The sequence below is a fragment of the Dipodomys spectabilis genome, unplaced genomic scaffold, assembly GCF_019054845.1.
Source record: "Dipodomys spectabilis isolate Male_0828 unplaced genomic scaffold, ASM1905484v1 ptg000329l, whole genome shotgun sequence".
NCBI lineage: Eukaryota > Metazoa > Chordata > Mammalia > Rodentia > Heteromyidae > Dipodomys > Dipodomys spectabilis.
In genome coordinates, this window is record NW_024871006.1 from 3,265,398 (window position 1) to 3,282,586 (window position 17,189).

Genomic DNA, 17,189 nt, shown 5'->3' on the forward strand with positions numbered 1-17,189 from the left:
TTACTGTAATTTTTTTCCCATCTTGTTCCTCAAAACACAACTAAGCCTTTTGCCATTTTACAAGCTTTGTTTTGAAGGCTGGAGCTGTGGCTCAGGAGTTGACTCCATGAAAACACAACTAAGCCTTTTGCCATTTTACAAGCTTTGTTTTGAAGGCTGGAGCTGTGGCTCAGGAGTTGACTCCCTGCTTAGTGAGCACTTAGGCCCTGAGTTCAAATCCAAGTACTTTCAAAAAAAAAAAAAAAGACATCCTTGATTTTTTTTTTTTTTACTGACCCTATTAAGCCTGAGTTAATCCTGAATAAAACATTAGTCTGAATCCCTTCATTCAGCCAGGCTCGGATGGTTTGCACCTGTAAAGCTAGCTACCGGGGAAGCAGAGATTTGAGGATTAAGCTGTGAAGCCAGCCTAGGCAAAAAAAAAAAAAGTTGGTAAGGCTCATCTCCAATTAACCAGCAAAAAGCTGGAAGCAGAGATGTGATTTCAAATGATAGAGCACTAGTCTTGAGCGATAAAGCCAAGTAAGCTTGAGTTCAAGCCCCCACACTAGTACACAAAAAAAAAAAAAAAACTTCACTAGCTGCATGCTCTATTGTCAATTCCTTATGCTGTAATGGACTCAATTTCTGAGCAACTGTAGTGAAACTTTTAATAAGTATCTGACAAGACTGATTTTTGTAAAATCCACTACAAGTCCCCAGTATTGCATTATCAGAGTAGCCAAAACCTCTCAGCTTCATTTTACCTCTGTCCCAGATCAGAGGTGAGAAGTCATGCCTGAAGCCATCAACCCTGCAGTGTCTCATCCCAGACAGGCCTGAGTTGAGCCTGTCACCTTGAGTCCAAAGAACCTGCTTCAAGCCCTTCATGGGAAGTCTGTGTTTGAGAAATAATCTTTGCACATTATTGGTATCTGTATTCGTAGTGCTTTAACCAAAACATAGCTTGATCTGAAAACCGCTGTAATGTCAAGTATGGAGTCGTTAGCAGATTTAGCTAGTGATTAAACTTTCTTTCAAACCCAACTGGAAAACATTTACAACTTGCTTGCTGGTGAGCTGTCCATTAATGAATTGCATTTGAGGAGTTGGTTTGGGAGGGTTTTTTTTTTTTTTTTCCTCAAACCTTCAGGCTCAGTGAGACTAAAAACAAAAACCAGGTGCATCCAAGATGTGATTTCAAGGCAAGATTTACTGCTTCCCATACACAAATGTGCTATTTGGTCTTCATAGAAAAATGACATCAGCTCCACCAGAGTATGCTTAGCATCGCAATACTGCAGTTGCTGCCGGTTTGGCACAAAACAAGCTATTAGGAGCAGGAGGCTAGAATCTAGACTATATTTTACGTTTTGGTACATCAGGAACTCTTGCCTTCTATAATACTGTGCTTGAATTAAGCCCTTTTGTACTCCTTAAATGTAAAATGTTAATACTTGTCCTGCTCTAACTCTAGGGTTTGATCTAAAGGACATTTCACCCGTAAATGTCTTCAGATGAGTGTGCTTTCCTCTTTTGTACAGAATTTGAAATGTGATGGTTTTAAGGATAACATTTGGCTTGGTACATGATATAAACGGTTCAAAGTTGTATATTTAAATTCAGATCTTTTTTGTGAACTATTTCTACCGGAGAATGTATTAAATTAAAATAATTTAAAAACTTCACATGAAGCCGTGATCTGTTCACCGCACAGGTCAGGTCCTGGAGGGGTGTCAGTAAACCCGGGTTCCATTTGAGGAACTGGCTACTGACCCGAGAAGCGGGTCCTGTCCGTGTGGAAATCGTCTGGTACATGAGCCTGTGGCAACTCTAAGAGTTGGGATGATCCCCAAGTTGTCCGTAACACAGCTGTGGGCCCCGTTTTTTAAAGACCCCTCCCTCTCCCCATTCCATGCAGACATCGTCGTTGGGGCTGAGTTCGAGTCTCCCGGGCTCGGCCGCGCTGCGTTTCAGCTGCACTGGAGGCGCATGGCCGCGCGCACCTGCCGGTCCCGCCTCCGGTTGAACCTCTTCACGTAGCTGCCCACGGGCAGCAGCCCGTCCCCGGGGCGCACGCGCCCCTTCAGCCTCGGGAGCAGGTCCCGGGGCAGCTGCCGGCGCTTGTGGTAGACGTGGCCCATCACGATGTACCTGGTGCCTGGTCCGAACAACCGAGAAGAGAGACGTTAGCGGCGTGCGCGCCTCGGGAGGCGGAGATCTGAGCGCCCCGGTTCGAAGCCAGCCCCGGGGCCGGGCAGTGCGTGAGTCTCTGACCTCCACCTAACCACCCGACAAGCTAGCAGTGGAGCTGGTGGCTCAGGTGGGAAGAGCGTCACCCATGAGGGGAAAAGCTGGGAGGCAGCACCCAGGGCCTGCGGGCGGGGAAGGCCCGGCGCCGGCGCATGAGCGCGCGCGCGCGCACACAGGCCTCACGGGCGGGAAGGAGGGAGGGCAGGGCTGCGGGAAGGAGGGAGGGCAGGGCTGCGGGAAGGAGGGAGGGCAGGGCTGCGGGAAGGAGGGAGGGCAGGGCTGCGGGAAGGAGACCCGGGCTGTGCTCCTCACCCGTGCAGTCCTCACCGTGTGTCTAACCCACCCGCCCCAGCAACTGGAAGCTTTTCTCCGCACAATCAGGTTTCCTCATCCGCCCCACTTTTTTGGGGGGTCGGCCGTGGGGCTTGAACTCTGGACCTGGGCGCTGTCCCTCAGCTCCTCACTCTACCACGTGAGCCCCGGCGCCACTTCCGGCTTTCGGGTGGTTTAGTCTCACGGCCGTCCCTGCCCAGGCTGGCTTTGAACCGCGATCCTCGGGTCTCAGCTAGGATGACAGGCGGGAGCCACGGGCGCCCGGCTCCACCCCACTTCCGTACGTAACACGTTTGCTGAGTGTCGTGGGCCGGGCCCGGGGTGCCTGTCGTCTAGGTTCTACCGAGGTGCGGGGCTGCGGGTGCCCCGCGGCCGGCGGCCTTCCTACCGAGCTTAAACTCCGGACACGGCCGGCTGCAGCGGGCGGAGTCCAGGGCGAGGATGTGGACCTGGAAGAGGAAGCCGTCGGGCGCCAGGTACAGGCGGTCGCGGCGGTACAGCCCGTCGCCGTCCAGCAGCAGCGTCACCAGGCGCGCGCCCGCGCCCAGCGCGTCCACGCCGCGCACCACGCCGTTCGCTGCTGCTTCCGGGGCGAGAGGGGGAGAGAGAGCGGTTCTGTCCGTCTGTCCGGGCGCCCCCTGCCCTCCCCGGCCCGCACCCACCCCTCCCTCACCGAACTCGCTGGCGCAGAACGCCTCGTGCTCGTCCGCGTCGGCCCCGCACGGGCGCGCGCAGGGCTCGGCGGGCCAGGGCGGCGGCGCGGCGGCGCGCGGCCGGTTGGGGTGCGGAGCGCGGGCGGCGGCGGCGCGCGGGGGCGCGCGCGGCGCGGGGGAACGCTGGGCACCGGGGCGCGCGCGGCGCGGGGGAACCTCCGACTCGGGCGCGCGGCGCGGCGACGCGCGGTTCTCGGCTTGAGCGAAGCGCGGGCCCGGCGTGGCGGCGGGCGCGCGCGTGGCCTCCCGGAAGCCGGCGCGGTTCTCGGAGGGCGGCGTGGGCTTCCGGCGCCCCGAGTCGGGCCAGGCGCTGGGGTCAGGGATCGCGGGCTCCCGCGGCTCCGGGGTCTTGGCGCCGCCGCCGCCGAGGTCGGGCTTCCTGCCGTGCGGCCCCGAGGCTGTGGGAGAAGGGGAGGCCGTCAGTGGAGGCCCGGGGGGTGAAGAAGGAAGGGCGGGACGGAGGACGGGGAGATCCAGCGCAGGCACACCTGCAGGAGGAGAGAAGGGGGGCCGGAAGTGGGGGGCGGAGCAGCTGGGTTCCCCACCCCCCGGGGGCAGGGGGCGGGCCGGGGTCGCCCCCCTAGAAACGGGGCTCGCCGCCGGTGGCCTCGCGGGCACGCTTTATTTTGTTTTGGAGCCTTTTTCCCCCGATCGACGGCATTTCGGATGACAGCCGCCGGTTTGCTGCTGGTCACGTGGGGTGAGCCGAGCCTCCGGCCCTTCCGGGGACCCCCCCCCCCCCCGGCTGCCGCTGGGGAAGGTCCCGAGCGCCGGCCCCGGGGCGGAGGCTCGGCTGAGCGCAGCTCCCCGCCCGCTTCGGCCGCCGCGCGCGTGGGTTCCCGTCCGCGGGGACGCAGCCCTCCGGGGCTCCGCGGAGGCCGGCGATCGCGAGCGGACTGGCCCCGGGGACGCCGCTCCGTCAGCCCGGCTGGGAGGCAGGGGCTCCCCGGTGAAGTGTGAAAGCACGCATCGCTGCCATTACACACCCGCACACTCTCACGCACGCACGAGACGGTGGGCGCAAACTCTAACTAGCCTGCCGTGAGGACACGGGAAACACAACACGACCCGTGGCTTTGCTCCCGCTCGGCAGACCGACAGGTCGGTGAAGAGACTGCGGCCGGCTGGGAACCGGGCAGCTTTCCACGGCCGGTTACACAACCCCGGCCCCCGGGGTGCGGGGTGGGGGTCGCCTGGGTCCCCGGGGTCCCCGCGCCGTCCAATCAGGCGCGAGAGCGGGGCTGCGCGGTGGGCGTGGCCTCCCCGCGGGCCCGAGCCCGGCGCTCGCAGACCCGCTGCCCTCCATCTACGGCGCTTCTCGCCAGACTGCGAACCTCCTCCAGCAAAATGAAGTCCGCTTTCTCCCGGCCAGAATGCCCCGTCCAGTCCTGTTTTCCCCCTTCTCTCCCCCGCCAACACCTGGTTCTGATTCCCCGTGGTGAAGGGGTGTCCCCCGGCACGAGCCGCCGCCGGGTCTCCGCGCCTGCCCGGCCGCCGTGCGCCTCTGCCCCGCTTCCCACGGGCGGGACCCTGGGCGGTCAGAGCCGCGAAAGGCTGCGATCCGCGGGGAGAAGCCGCCCGGGTCGTTCACCCGAAGTGCACCGCGGGGCGCGGTGGGGGGAGCACGCGGGACACCCCAAGACCAGCCAGCCCCCCACCTCGCCCCGCCGAGATCCAAGCCCTGGACTGCGTCTCCCGCCTGCCGTCCACGCGCGGCCGTGTCAAAGGCAGATCCGGCCGGGGAGGCGCCCGGGTCCCCCCCCCCCCCCGCTGGCCGTGTCACCCCCCGGCCCCTCCCCGTCCTGGGCCCGCAGCCCCCAGCCCGCGGGGCCCACGCTCCGGGGAGGGGGGAGGGAGGACGCCTGCTGCCCGCCGCGCCCCCCGAAGGCGCGCCGAGCCCCCTTTGACACTTTCTGCAACTACTCAGCATGCCAAGTTTGCTCCCGCCGGCCGGGCATCACGGAGCCTGAGCTGCCACAGACACACAACATTGGGGGACCCCAAGATTCCGGTCCTTTGCTCGCAGGCACCCCGCAAACTCTGCCCTCCCCGCCCTCCCGCCCTCCGCCCCGGCTCCCGACCTCACCTCTGCCCTGGGCCGCCAGGGCTCCGGCCGTCCACCCCGCCGCCAGGCAGAGCAGCCAGAGCGCGCGAGCTGTCATGCTGGGACGCGGGGCTCCCGGGCTCGAAGCCCCGGCCGCGGCGCGGGCTCGCCTTCTCCACCCCCAGCCCTGCCCCACACCCGCACCGTCCATGCTAATGAGGGGCGGCCTCGGGGGCGCGGGCACCGCCGGCCCCGGGCCCTGCGCCCCCGCCCCGGGCGGGCCCCGGGCTGCGGCCACCGGCACGGGAAGCGCGGCGCGGCCCAGGCCGAACGCCCGGATTCCCTCCCGGCCCGGCCCGGCCGCCGGGGCCTGCAGAACTGGATGGGGGGGGGAAGGGGGGTGGCGCGGCGAACACCGCCCCTCCCCCTCCCCTTCTATCTCCCCCTCCTCCCCCTCCCTCCTTTCCCCTACTTCCTACTTCTTCCTCCCCCTCCTCCACTTCCTCCTCCTTTCCCCTACTTCTTTCTTCTCCCTCTCCTCCACTCCCTCCTCCCCTACCTCTTCCCTCCTCTCTTCCCCTCCCTCCTCTTCCTCTCCTCTCCTCCCTCCCTCTTCTGTTCCTTCTCCTTCCCCTCTTCCTCTTCCTCCCCCTCTGCCCTTCTTCCTCCTCCCTCCCTCCTTTCCCCTGCTTCCTATTTCTTCTCTCCTCCTCTTCCTCCATCCTCCTTTCCCCTACTTCTCCCTCTCCTCCTCCCCCTCCTCCTTCTCCCCTCCCTCCTCATCTTATCTTCCCCTCTCCTCTTCCTCTCCCTCCTCCTCCCTCCCCCTCCTTCCCTTTCTCTTCTATCTCCCCCTCCTCCTTTTCCTCTTCCTCTTTTCCCCCTACTTCTTCCTCTCCTCCTCCTCCTCTACCTCTTCCCTCCTCTCTCCCTCTCCCTCCTCTGCCCCATTCTCTGGAGTTGGTTTTGTGTTGGCCTGTTTCTGTGTCTTCCTGGGGACCGGGGTCTTTCCCGGCTAGGTGAGCCGGGCGGGAAGCCGGGGAGCGGCCCTGACTCTGAAGGAGGCGAACTCTGTGAAGAGGTGCCCTGCGTCCCGCACCTGGGCCTTGTCGCCCACCCAGAGGGAGCACAGGGACCATTCCCCAAGGGGACTGGATTCACGGGGAGCACCCCACCCCCCACCCCAGGGCCTAGGGAGGCCCGGAGGAGGCTGGCTTGTTTGGAGCATCTGAGCCAAAGGAGACTCGGGAAGTAACGTGGCTTCCCTGCTCATGATTTGGTAGATTTGTTTCTGAGGGGTGGGGGTGAGGTTGGCTTTTTTCTTTTCTTCTTTTAGATATGGGGTAGCCTAGGCTGGCCTGGAACGCTCCGTCCAGGCACCTGCCTCCACACCCAGCCCCTGCACTGTGGTGGCTGGAAAATAGGAAGGCCAGGGGCTGAGCCCATTCTGAGGCCCTCCCCTTCCTCCCCCCCCTCTGGGGCAAGTGGGGAAGCCCATGGCAGGATGGTCAAGTTCTTTCTACTGGAGGCCTTGCCAGGCAGGCGGCCCACACACCAGAACATCTCTTCTTCACCATGAAAGTACCGATTGGTAGGAGTTAGGAAATGATGGGTCCAATTGCAGCTTCAGAAAGTATCCTTACAAGCAGTTTCCTCCAGAATGCAGGGCCTTGAGGACGTGTTCCGAGGAGCTCCCAGCCCTCAGGGAGGGAGCATCCCAAGGAGAAGAACTGCAGGGATTCTGAAGAACAGGTTCCTGACCTGTGTGTTGTGGTTTGTGGGCTACAGTGAAGCGAATTTACTCATCTGGAGAGACGCAGCTCAGCTAGGCAGAGCATTTGCCTAGCATGCACAAGGCCCTGGGGTTTGATTCCCAGCGAGAAAAGGAGGAAGAAGAGGAGGAATAATCTGGGCACTGTGGCACTCACACCTGAGATCCCAGCTACTTAGGAGGCTGAGATCTGTGAATCAACAGTTCCAAGCCAGCTCCACAACTGACAGCATAAACTAACGCATTAATTAAAAATGGAAGGCTGACAGCACAAGGAAGTAGGATGTCATATTTCCGTGGCTCAAGTCAGTTTCATCGTTGAACTGATCATAGGCCCAACTCATAAAAACAAAAACCCAGATGTATAAACCTGACTGTTGACTTGGCCAGCGAGGCTGCAGTGTGGTGAGTGAGAGGTGTCACTGTTCATGTGAAAGTGGCTTGGAGACCATGAGATCAAATGACAGCTGAAAAGCTGGACGCCAGTGGCTCAATGCCTGTCATCCTGGCTACTCAGAAGGCAGACAGCTGAGAAGCCCAGTTCAGTGTCAGCCTGAACAAGAAAGTCTGTGAGAGTCTTTTTTCTTTTTGTCAGTCAGGGGGCTTGAACTCTGGGCCTGGGCGCTGTCCCTCAGCTCTTCAGCTCAAGGCTAGTGCTCTACTACTTGAGCCACAGCACACTTCCAGCTTTTTCTGCTTATGTGGTACTGAGGAATCGAACCCAGGGCCTCATGCAAGCAAGACAAGCACTCTACCACTGAACCACCTTCCCAGCCCTTCTGGAGGATTCTTATCTCCAACTAACCACCAAAAAAGCTGGAAGTGGAGCTGTAGCTCAGTTTAGAGGGGAAAAGTTCAGGAATGGTATCAGGACCTGAGTTCAAGCCTCAAGAGCAGCACTTTTTTTTTCTTTTTACAGATTGCAATTGAAGTGAGCAAGCTAACCTTCCCTCACTCAGAACCAATGAAGCAAATTCTCTACTTCCTACTGAGGACTAGCCTCTCCGGTCATCACCAGCCATGCACACACAAAGCCCGTGTCTGTAGACTCAAGACACCATTCATTAGCTTTGTGCCCAGATTAGCCATTCTTCCATACACTCTTCCCTTTCCTTCTGTTCCACTACTAGGGTTTGAACTCAGAGCCACAAGCTTCCTCTGTTTTTTTGCTCACCAACTTGCGCCATGCTTTTTGCTGGTCGGAAATGGGGTTTCACAGATCTTTCTTCCTGGGCTGGCTTTGAACTGAAATCCTCTAGAGCTGAGTAGAAACTTGGCAGGAATCTTGGCTCCTTTCAGCCAAGTGGAAATAAAATGAAGGAGCCTAAAGCATTCTCAGTTGCAACCACACCTCAGACAGACCTTCCTGAGTTGGCATTCAAGTCACCCACATCTACTTTGGGATGTTCTGGAAATCTTCCTGCGGTAGGAATGTTTAAATGCCCTAAATCCCACACCCTGAAATATAGAAATAGAGAGGTGCCCAGTGGGCTCCTGTAACACCAGCTAGAAAGAATGCAAGCAGAGGCCAAGGCCAGCCTTGAACAGTGTCTGGTGTGCAAGCACAGAACCCCAGCAATGGGGGAAAACACAAAGGATTCTGGGGGACTGGTGTCCAACGCCAGAATGCCACCAGATGGATTTATAGGAAAATGACTCATGCATACTTAGGGCCTGGCCGGTGTTCTCTTTCAATAAACGAGTCACCCAAGAAGACCAAGCAAGGTGCTTGGGAAGAAGCCAGGGCGCAGGGAAGTTGCTCCCAGGGTTGGGATGTTTCGCTGCTCAGGGCTCCTCATCTCTGTCTCTCACACACAATAGCTGTATGTCCCTGTCAACTGGAAAACTCCAGGAGACTGATGGTCTCCTCTCCCCCTCCTTGCCCCCCCTCCCCCACCCCCCGCACGTTCTGGTCTTTGGGGTGTACATGGCTGCTGAGCAAATATTTATTGAGCACGAATTATGTGTTGGAATTTCTCAGGTGACAGGAATGTCATTGTGTTTCCTGAGCTTCCGGGTGACTTTTGAAGGGCCACCTGAGGGCTTGGCAGATAAGGATGTCATTGAGTCACCAGAAAGCACCAGATAGCATCTGAGGATGGGGCTTGCGGTCAGCCCTGCCTTCCCCAGGGAGGGAAAGGACACTGCAGATGGCGGGCACTCACTGGCAGTGATTTAACCAATGGCCTACTCAGTGGAACCCCAACTAAGAATTCTACAAGAAGCTACTCAGGGGGCTGAGATCTGAGAATCGCAGTTCAAAGCCAGCCCAGGCAGGAAAGACAATGTGACTCTAATCTCCAATAAACCACCAGAAAACCCAAAGTGGAAGTGGCACTGTGGCTCTAGTGGTAGAGTGCTAGCCTTGAGCTGAAGAGCTGAGGGACAGCACCCACGCCCAGAGTTCAGGCCCCAGAACCAAAAAACAAAAACAAAACACTAATCACAGGAGAGAGGGGAAAACTGGGAGAGAGCAAGGGAAGGGGAGACATTGTCCAAAAAGAAATGTACTCGTTACCTGGCTTACGTAGAAATGTACTCATTGCCTGGCTTATGCAACTGTAATCCCTCTGTACATCACCTTTATAATAACAATAAACTAAAAAAAACACTAATCTTTCATGAGAGGTCTATCTTCATCTAAAAATAGTCAATCTTGAGGGTCAGAGATTCACCCTACCCATCAGAGAACACATTCAGATCCGCTCCTTTGACTGTTGAGCAGCGTGGAAAGTCCTGTTGGCCTGACAGCCTCAACTTCCAATCGGATGGAACCATGGTAGTGTTTCCTGCCCTCAGCTCTTCTTCCGTGACAAGGAAGGCAAACTTTTCATCTAGTAGCTTGTTATTTCATTATTCATTAGATCCCTAAAGTATGCTTGCGTTTAATAGCTTGAAACAATAAGCCTTTGCTATTTCTTATTTTCTGTGGGGCAGAAATCTGGGCTTAGGAAGGAGCTATAAGCACCTCCTGGGCTCCTGGACCCAAGGCATTCTGGCTGCCCTGTGGGGCAGGGAGGCAAATCCAGACCCATTAGAAACAAGGAGTACTATTTGGCCTCCTTAGGTGTGACCCTAACCTTGGAGAGCGCCCTCTGTGGGCCTGTCCTGGGATCTGCAGCCACAGCCTCCTTCAGTCAACCTTCCTGGGAATTCTGCCCTTTATGGCTGGCTTCTTCCATCCTTGGCTTTCCCGGGTGTCTCCCGGCTCCCTGGGAGGGGATGTTCATGGTCTGGTTCTCATCTTCCTTGTTGCTTTTATGGGATTCCAAGACGAGTGGAAAAATGGCATTTTTCTATTGGATTGTTCCATGAAAGCCATACTGCCAGCCTGGCATCCTACTGGCTAATTGGAGACTGAACTGATTTGGGGCCATAATCTTCCAGGTCTGACTCCTAAGTAGTTTACAGGTGCGAAAATTCCACAAGACTCCATCTCTAATTAGCCAGCAAAAGGCTGGGTCAGATGTATGACTCAAGTGGTAGAGCACTTGGCTAGTAGGTAAACAGGTCATGAGTTGAAATTCCAGTACTGAATTATCCTCCCCCTCCCCCAAAAATTGTTTTTTTAAATCTTCAGGACCTGAAATTAGAGAAAGACAGAATGGGGTGTCTTCGATTTGCCAATGGAGACATCTTGTTGGGGAGAAGTTGGCATGGAAACAATGCCAAGAAAAAGCCTCCCAGAAAGAGAGAGGAGAGGGGCAAGTAGGAGCCACCAAAAAATGCTGCAGGGGCTGGGAATGTGGCTCAGCGGGAGAGTGCTTGCCTAGCCCGCATGAAGTCATGGGTTCGACTCCTCAGTACCACATATACCGAAAAAAACATAGAAGTGGCGCTGTGGCTCAAGTGATAGAGTGCTAGCTTTGAGCAAAAGAAGCTCAGGGACAGCGCCCAGGCCCTGAGTTCAAGCCCCAGGACTGGCAAAATAAAATGTTTTTTAAATTGTGATTTGCAATTCTCAGGCAGGCAAGTTTAAGTTTGGAACAATATCAGATTCACCACAAGTTGCAAACATAACCTACGAGTTTCCCCTAGCTCTAACATCTTTCCTGACCATGGCAACCATCAACACCAGGAAATCAACACTGTCCAATGGTAACTGAACTTCCCATTTCCTCTAATGACCTTTTTCTGTTGCAGACTCAGATCCAAATTGCCTTCAGTTGTTTTCAGGCATTAACTTGCTGACATTCCTTTTGTGCAAATTTGCAAGAAGACTTTCAACTTTTCATGCTAGACAACTGGACCGGACTTAATTCTTTATTTCTTTTATTTCACTAATTTGTAGATCATCCACACATACCAAACAAAACCTGATATTCTCATTACGTAAACTTTGTTCCTCATAATGCTTTGAAGCCAGAAACTATAAATTAGATTTGTGTTGTAACAGCATAGAAACCATAAATTATGTTTATTTGTGTTATAATAGCATAGCTTTTCTATAAATTCTCCTTAGTCCTGGAGATTCCAGAGGCAGCATTGCAATCTGGATGTACACATCGGCACAAGTTTTCCCAAGTATAGCTACCTGTGGTAGAGCTCAGCCTGAAAGGTGGAAAAGAAAGTACTGCTCTTTTGCTTTCTTTTTTTTCTTTAATCTGGGTGCCATTTATGATTCCTAGGATTTTGTGTTTCTTTTTCCTTTTTTTTTTTTTGTCAGTTGTGGAGCTTGAACTCAGAACCTGGGCCCTGTCCCTGAGCAATTTTGTTCAAGGTCAGTGCTCTACAATTTTGAGCCACAGGTTAATTTCTGATTTTCTGGTGGTTAATTGGAGATGAGTCTCACTGACTTTCTTGCCTGGTCTGGCTTTGAACCACAAATCCTCAGATCTCAGGCTCATGCCTGTTATTCTTGCTACTCAGGAGGCTGAGATCTGAGGATTGAGGTTCAGAGCCAGCTTGGGCAGGAAAGTTCCTGAGATTCTTATCTCCAGTTAAATACGAAAAAGCCCAAGTGCAGCTGTGACTCAATGGCAGGATGTCAGCCTTGAACACAAAGCTCAGGAGCAGTGCCCAGGCCCTGAGTTCAAGCCCAGGACTGGCAAAAACAGGGAGAGGGTGGTGGGGGGAGAGAGAGAGAGAAAGAGAGAGAGAGAGAGAGGATTTAAAAAAATCACTGTAAATTCAAATGAATTTTCCCTAGATAGATGCAGTGCTGTCTGTTGCTCCTCAGTAGAGCTAAGATGCAATTCTCTTTGAAGAATAAAAGTAACTTTCAGTACAATCATTGTCCCCTGTACTGCAATGTTTTGAAGACAGGCCCGTCTCTTAATTTGTAAATGTGTAAAACAATGGATGTGAAGACAGGTGAGACTCTGTTCCAAAATCTACTACTTCCTCTCAGAAAGAAAAAGAAAAGCAACCTGGTACGACCCAGATGGGACTCGAACCCACAATCCCCAGCTCCGGAGGCTGATGCCTTATCCATTAGGCCACTGGGTCACCACGGAATCCGCCTTCTCACACCCGCTCCTTACGTGATGCCTCCGCCCCTGCGTTCTGTAGTCTCGCGTTGGGTGGTGGGCGACAGCGGCAAAATGCGCATGCGCCCTTCCGAGCCGCCGCCGCCGCCGCGGCCGCGGTGCCGCGTGGGCCGGCAGTCTCCTTCCGCTGGGTTTGTGTTTGCTTTTTCCTTAGAAGATTCTCCACGTTTGCTGCGGTTTCGGCTCCGCTGGGGAACTGTAAACAGTTTTCTTGGCGGGTCCATTTTTCACGCTATCGGGGACCGGACACCGAGGGAGCATCTACTAAGGGACCGTCCACCAAGAGACGGAACACCAAGAGATTGTCTACTAAGGGACCGTCCACCAAGAGACGGAACACCAAGGGATTGTCTACTAAGGGACCGTCCACCAAGAGACGGAACACCAAGAGATTGTCTACTAAGGGACCGTCCACCAAGAGACGGAACACCAAGGGATTGTCTACTAAGGGACCGTCCACCAAGAGACGGAACACCAAGAGATTGTCTACTAAGGGACCGTCCACCAAGAGACGGAACACCAAGAGATTGTCTACTAAGGGACCGTCCACCAAGAGACGGAACACCAAGGGATTGTCTACTAAGGGACCGTCCACTACGGGATCTTCCTCAGTGCCTTGGGCTGGTATGAACTAGAAGGTTCCTGCTTTTCCCTCACAAACATAAACGAGCGCCCCGGCGTGGTGGCGCTGCCGGCAGGTTCCGGGGTCCGCAGAACCCAGGCCTCCCTTCCTCCCGCCGCCAGCAGCTGCCTCCGTTTACCCCCCCCCCCCTCCCAACCCCGATTGCTTAGCCCGTGGGCATCTTTGCAGATACGCTCCAGAAAATGACCGAATTGAAAAACGGCGCCGGGAAGGCGGCTCGCGTGCCTGAGGCCCTGGGTTCGATTCCACAGGAAGCGCCCGAGGTGGCGCCGTGGCCCAGGTGGTGGAGCGCCAGCCCTGAGCTGGAGGGCTGAGGGCAGCCAAAAGGAAAACAAGGCAGGGACTGACACCGTTTGTTGCTATTGAAATGGGTTGAGCTTTCAGCACAACAGTGCATCCGGCGCTTGGTAGCTTTCAGAGAAACGTTTTCCTGATCTAAGTGGGTGATAATGAATGAAGTTCGTGGGTGTTGTGTTTTGTCGGTCGTGGGCCCTGAACTCTGGGCCTGGGCGCTGTCCCTCAGCTCTTCAGCTCAAGGCGAGCGCTCTACCACTTGAGCCACAGCGCCACTTCTGGTTTTCGAGTGGTTTATTGGAGATAATCGTTACACGGATTGGGGCTGGGAAGGTGGCTCAGTGGTAGAGCGCTTGCCTTGCATGCATGAGGCCCTGGGTTCGATTCCTCAGCACCACATAAGCAAAAAGAAAAAAGCTGGAAGTGGTGCTGTGGAGCCACAGCTCCACTAAAGGCTTTTTGACCGGTTAATTAGAGGTCAGTCTCGAAGACCTTCTTGCTCAGAGCTGGCTTCAAACTGCCACGCTCAAGATCTCAGCCTGCTGAGTAGCTACCATGACAGGTGTGAGCCACTGGTGCCTGGCTAGACTTGATTTTTTAGCAATGTTAGTTTATCAGAAAAATTGAGTGAAAAGTAGACTGGTTTTTCCTAGTATTAAGGTTACATTAGTGTGATACATTTGTGATAATTGGCAAACTGACTTTGACACATTATTACTTTGTTTTTTGTTGTTGTTGTTGTTCAGTTTTGGGGCTTGAACTCTGGGCCTGAGCGCTGTCTCTCGGCTCTTCAGCTCAAGGCTAGTGCTCTACCACTCGATCCACATTGCTACTTCTGGTCTCACAGAGTTTCCTATCCAGGCTGCCTTTGAACCACAATTCTCAAATCTCAGGCTCCTAAGTAGCTAGGACGACAGGCATGAGTCACTAAACCTCTTCTGATTCTTCCTATTCATCCATATTGTGATGCAGACCTTGCACAAACAATGGCTGAGACCCAGGGGAAGATCCTCCTCCTTGGGTAGTCCACCTCCCTTCGAAAAGGAAAGTGTGGGGCCGGTTTCACCTAATCCTCAGAGCTGGTTTGAGAGAGCACTGGTTGCCACCAGAGACTCAGGAACTGCTGTTGAAAGAGCAGAGGAAACATCTACCGGAGAGCAGAAGTGGTTAATGCCAGTGCGCCAAGCAGCCAGCCAAACTGGTTTTCCATGTTTGAGAATCAGTGTAAAACTCACCTCAGTCCACCTGTCCTTTTAGATAAAAGTCTATCAAAACGTGTAGATTTAGGGCTGTATCCTGCTGGGCACTCCTGTCACACCTGTAATCCCAGCTACTCAGGAGGCTGCGATCTAAGGACCTCAGTTGGAAGCCAGCCCAGGCAGGAGAAGGCTGAGAGATCCTTATCTCTAATGAACTACCAAAGCAGTCAGAAGTGGAGCGTGGCTCAAGTGGTAGAGCACTAGCCCTGAGCCTGAGCTTGAAAGCCCAAGGACAGCACCCAGGATTGGCACACACACCCTCAAAAAGGCCCACCCTGCAGGGACCGTCCCTCTATTCTATACAGCCTCAGTACCGCTCCCTCCACCGACAATGCAAAAACATAGGCTGTCAGACAATGAGTAGCACATGTGAGGTCTTGGGTTCAACTCCAGGTACTTACTACAAAAACCAAACACATGCACACACACACACCGGTTAACCTGAGAATAGCTGTAGGTCTCTTGAGCAGTAATAGAATAGTCTTTGTTATATAAATGTGTATCCTGGTGTTTGCTTTAGGGTGCCTGCATTTTTTTTTCCAATCCTGGGGTTTGAACTCAGGGCCTGGGCACAAGGCTAGCACTCTACCACTTGAGCCACAGCACCACTTCAAGGTTTTTCTGTTTATGGGGTACTAAGGAATGGAACTGAGGGCTTCATGAACTAAGCTACATGCCCAGCCCTTAGCTGCTTTCTTTTTTTTTTTGTTGATCATGGGGCTTCAACTCTGGGCCTGGGCGCTGTCCCTCAGCTCTTCAGCTCAAGGCCAGCGAGCACTCTACCACTTGAGCTACAGCGCCATTTCGGGTTTTCTGGTGGTTTATTGGAGATCGGAGTCTCACGGTCTTTCCTGTCTGGGCTGGCTTTGAACTGGAATCCTCAGATCTCAGCTTCCTGAGTAGCTAGGATTACAGGCGTGAGCCACCAGCGCCTGGCTATTAGCTGCTTGAAGAAGCAAGTATGGCTGGTTTGAAGGGAAGTTCGCCTTCCACACAAGATACTTATTGTTGAATCTTTTTTCCTCTGATCCCAAGGTGATTGTAAAGTGACTACAGCAGAGAATCATTGGTGGCTCACGCCTGTAATCCTAGCTACTCTGTAATCCTAGCTACTCAGGAGGCTGAGATCTGAGGATTATAATTCAAAGTCGGCTTGAGCAGGAGAGTCACTCTTTTTTCGTTTGTTTGTTTTTGTTTTTGTTGGTTGTGGGACCTGAACTCTGGGCTTGGGCACTGTCCTTGCGCTCTTCAGCTCAAGGCGAGGGCTCTTCCGCTTGAGCCACAGCGCCACTTCCAAGAGTCAGACTCTTATCTCTAACCACCAAAAAATCTGGAAGTGGAGCTGTGGCTCAAGTAGTAGATCATCACACTTGAGCACAAAAGGTCAGGGACAGCACCCAGGCCCTGGATTCAAGCCCCACCACTGGAACCAAAAGGAAAAAAAAAGTTTGTCAGGTGCTGGTGTCTCATGCCTATAATCCTAGCTACTCAGGAGAAGAGATCTGAGGATCACAGCTCAAAGCCAGCCTGGGCAGGAAAGTCCATCCTTGAGACTGTTATCTCCAATTAACCACCAGAAAACCGGAAGTAGCTCTCTGGTTCAAGTAGTGGAGTGCTCACCTTGAACTAAAGAGCTCAGGGACAGTGCCAAGGCCCAGAGTTCAAGCCCCACAACTGACAAAAAAAGAAGAAAAAAGTTAAAACTGTTGCTCTCATGGAACCTGTGTGTGTCTGTGTAAAAATCCTAGTTAAAGAATTACTCTAAGGGGGGCTGGGAAGGTAGCTCAGTGGTAGAGTGCATGCCTTGCAAGCATAAGGCCCTGGGTTCGATTCCTCAGCACCACATAAACAGAAAAAGCCGGAAGTGGCGCTGTGGCTCCAGTGGTAGAGTGCTAGCCTTGAGCTGAAGAGCTGAGGGACAGGGCCCAGGCCCAGAGTTCAGGCCTCATGACCGGCAAAAAAAAAAAAAAAATTACTCTAAGGGGCTGGGAAGGTGGCTCAGTGGTAGAGTACTTGCCTTGCATGCATGAGGTCCTGAGTTCGATTCCTCAGTACCACATAGCAGAAAATGCTGGAAGTGGCGCTGTGGCTCAAGTGGTAGAGCGCTAGCCTTGAGCTGAAGGGCTGAGGGACAGTGCCCAGGCCCAGAGTTCGGGCCCCACGACTGACAAATGAAAAGAAAAAAAGAATTACTCTAATACAAATGATACAATAGGGCTGGGAAGGTGGCTCAGTGGTAGAACGCTTGCCTTGCATGCCTGAGGCCCTGGGTTCAATTCCTCAGCACCACATAAGCAAAAAGCAAAAAGCCGGAAGTGGCTCTGTGGCTCAAGTGGTAGAGTGCTAGCCTTGAGCTGAAGAGCTGAGGGACAATGCCCAGGCCCAGAGTTCAGGCCCCACGACCGGACCCA

General features: G+C 54.4%; 1 protein-coding gene and 1 non-coding gene across 2 annotated transcripts; both read right to left on the reverse strand.

The window, feature by feature from the left end:
- Positions 1 to 1,174: 1,174 nt before the first annotated feature.
- On the reverse strand, positions 1,175 to 12,806 carry CUNH17orf58 (chromosome unknown C17orf58 homolog). The gene is made up of 5 exons (XM_042702636.1): positions 12,611 to 12,806; positions 5,527 to 5,700; positions 3,239 to 3,676; positions 2,954 to 3,148; positions 1,175 to 2,140 (listed from the first exon to the last, which is right to left on the reverse strand). The coding sequence occupies exons 1-5, from the start codon at positions 12,804 to 12,806 to the stop codon at positions 1,953 to 1,955; spliced, it is 1,191 nt and encodes a 396-aa protein (XP_042558570.1). The 3' UTR covers positions 1,175 to 1,952.
- Positions 12,469 to 12,541, reverse strand: Trnar-ccg. Its single transcript has one exon. It is a non-coding gene; the product is annotated as a tRNA-Arg (tRNA).
- Positions 12,807 to 17,189: the final 4,383 nt, after the last annotated feature.

Excerpts from the sequence above, each read along its gene's own strand:
- CUNH17orf58 (XM_042702636.1), bottom strand. The coding sequence starts at position 12,806 with ATGGACCCGCCAAGAAAACTGTTTACAGTTCCCCAGCGGAGCCGAAAC. Across the intron at positions 5,701-12,610 it reads GCTGTCGCCCACCACCCAAC|TTCTGCAGGCCCCGGCGGCC; the intron begins GCGAGACTACAG and ends CCCCCCATCCAG. Across the intron at positions 2,141-2,953 it reads GTGTCCGGAGTTTAAGCTCG|GCACCAGGTACATCGTGATG; the intron begins GTAGGAAGGCCG and ends TGTTCGGACCAG.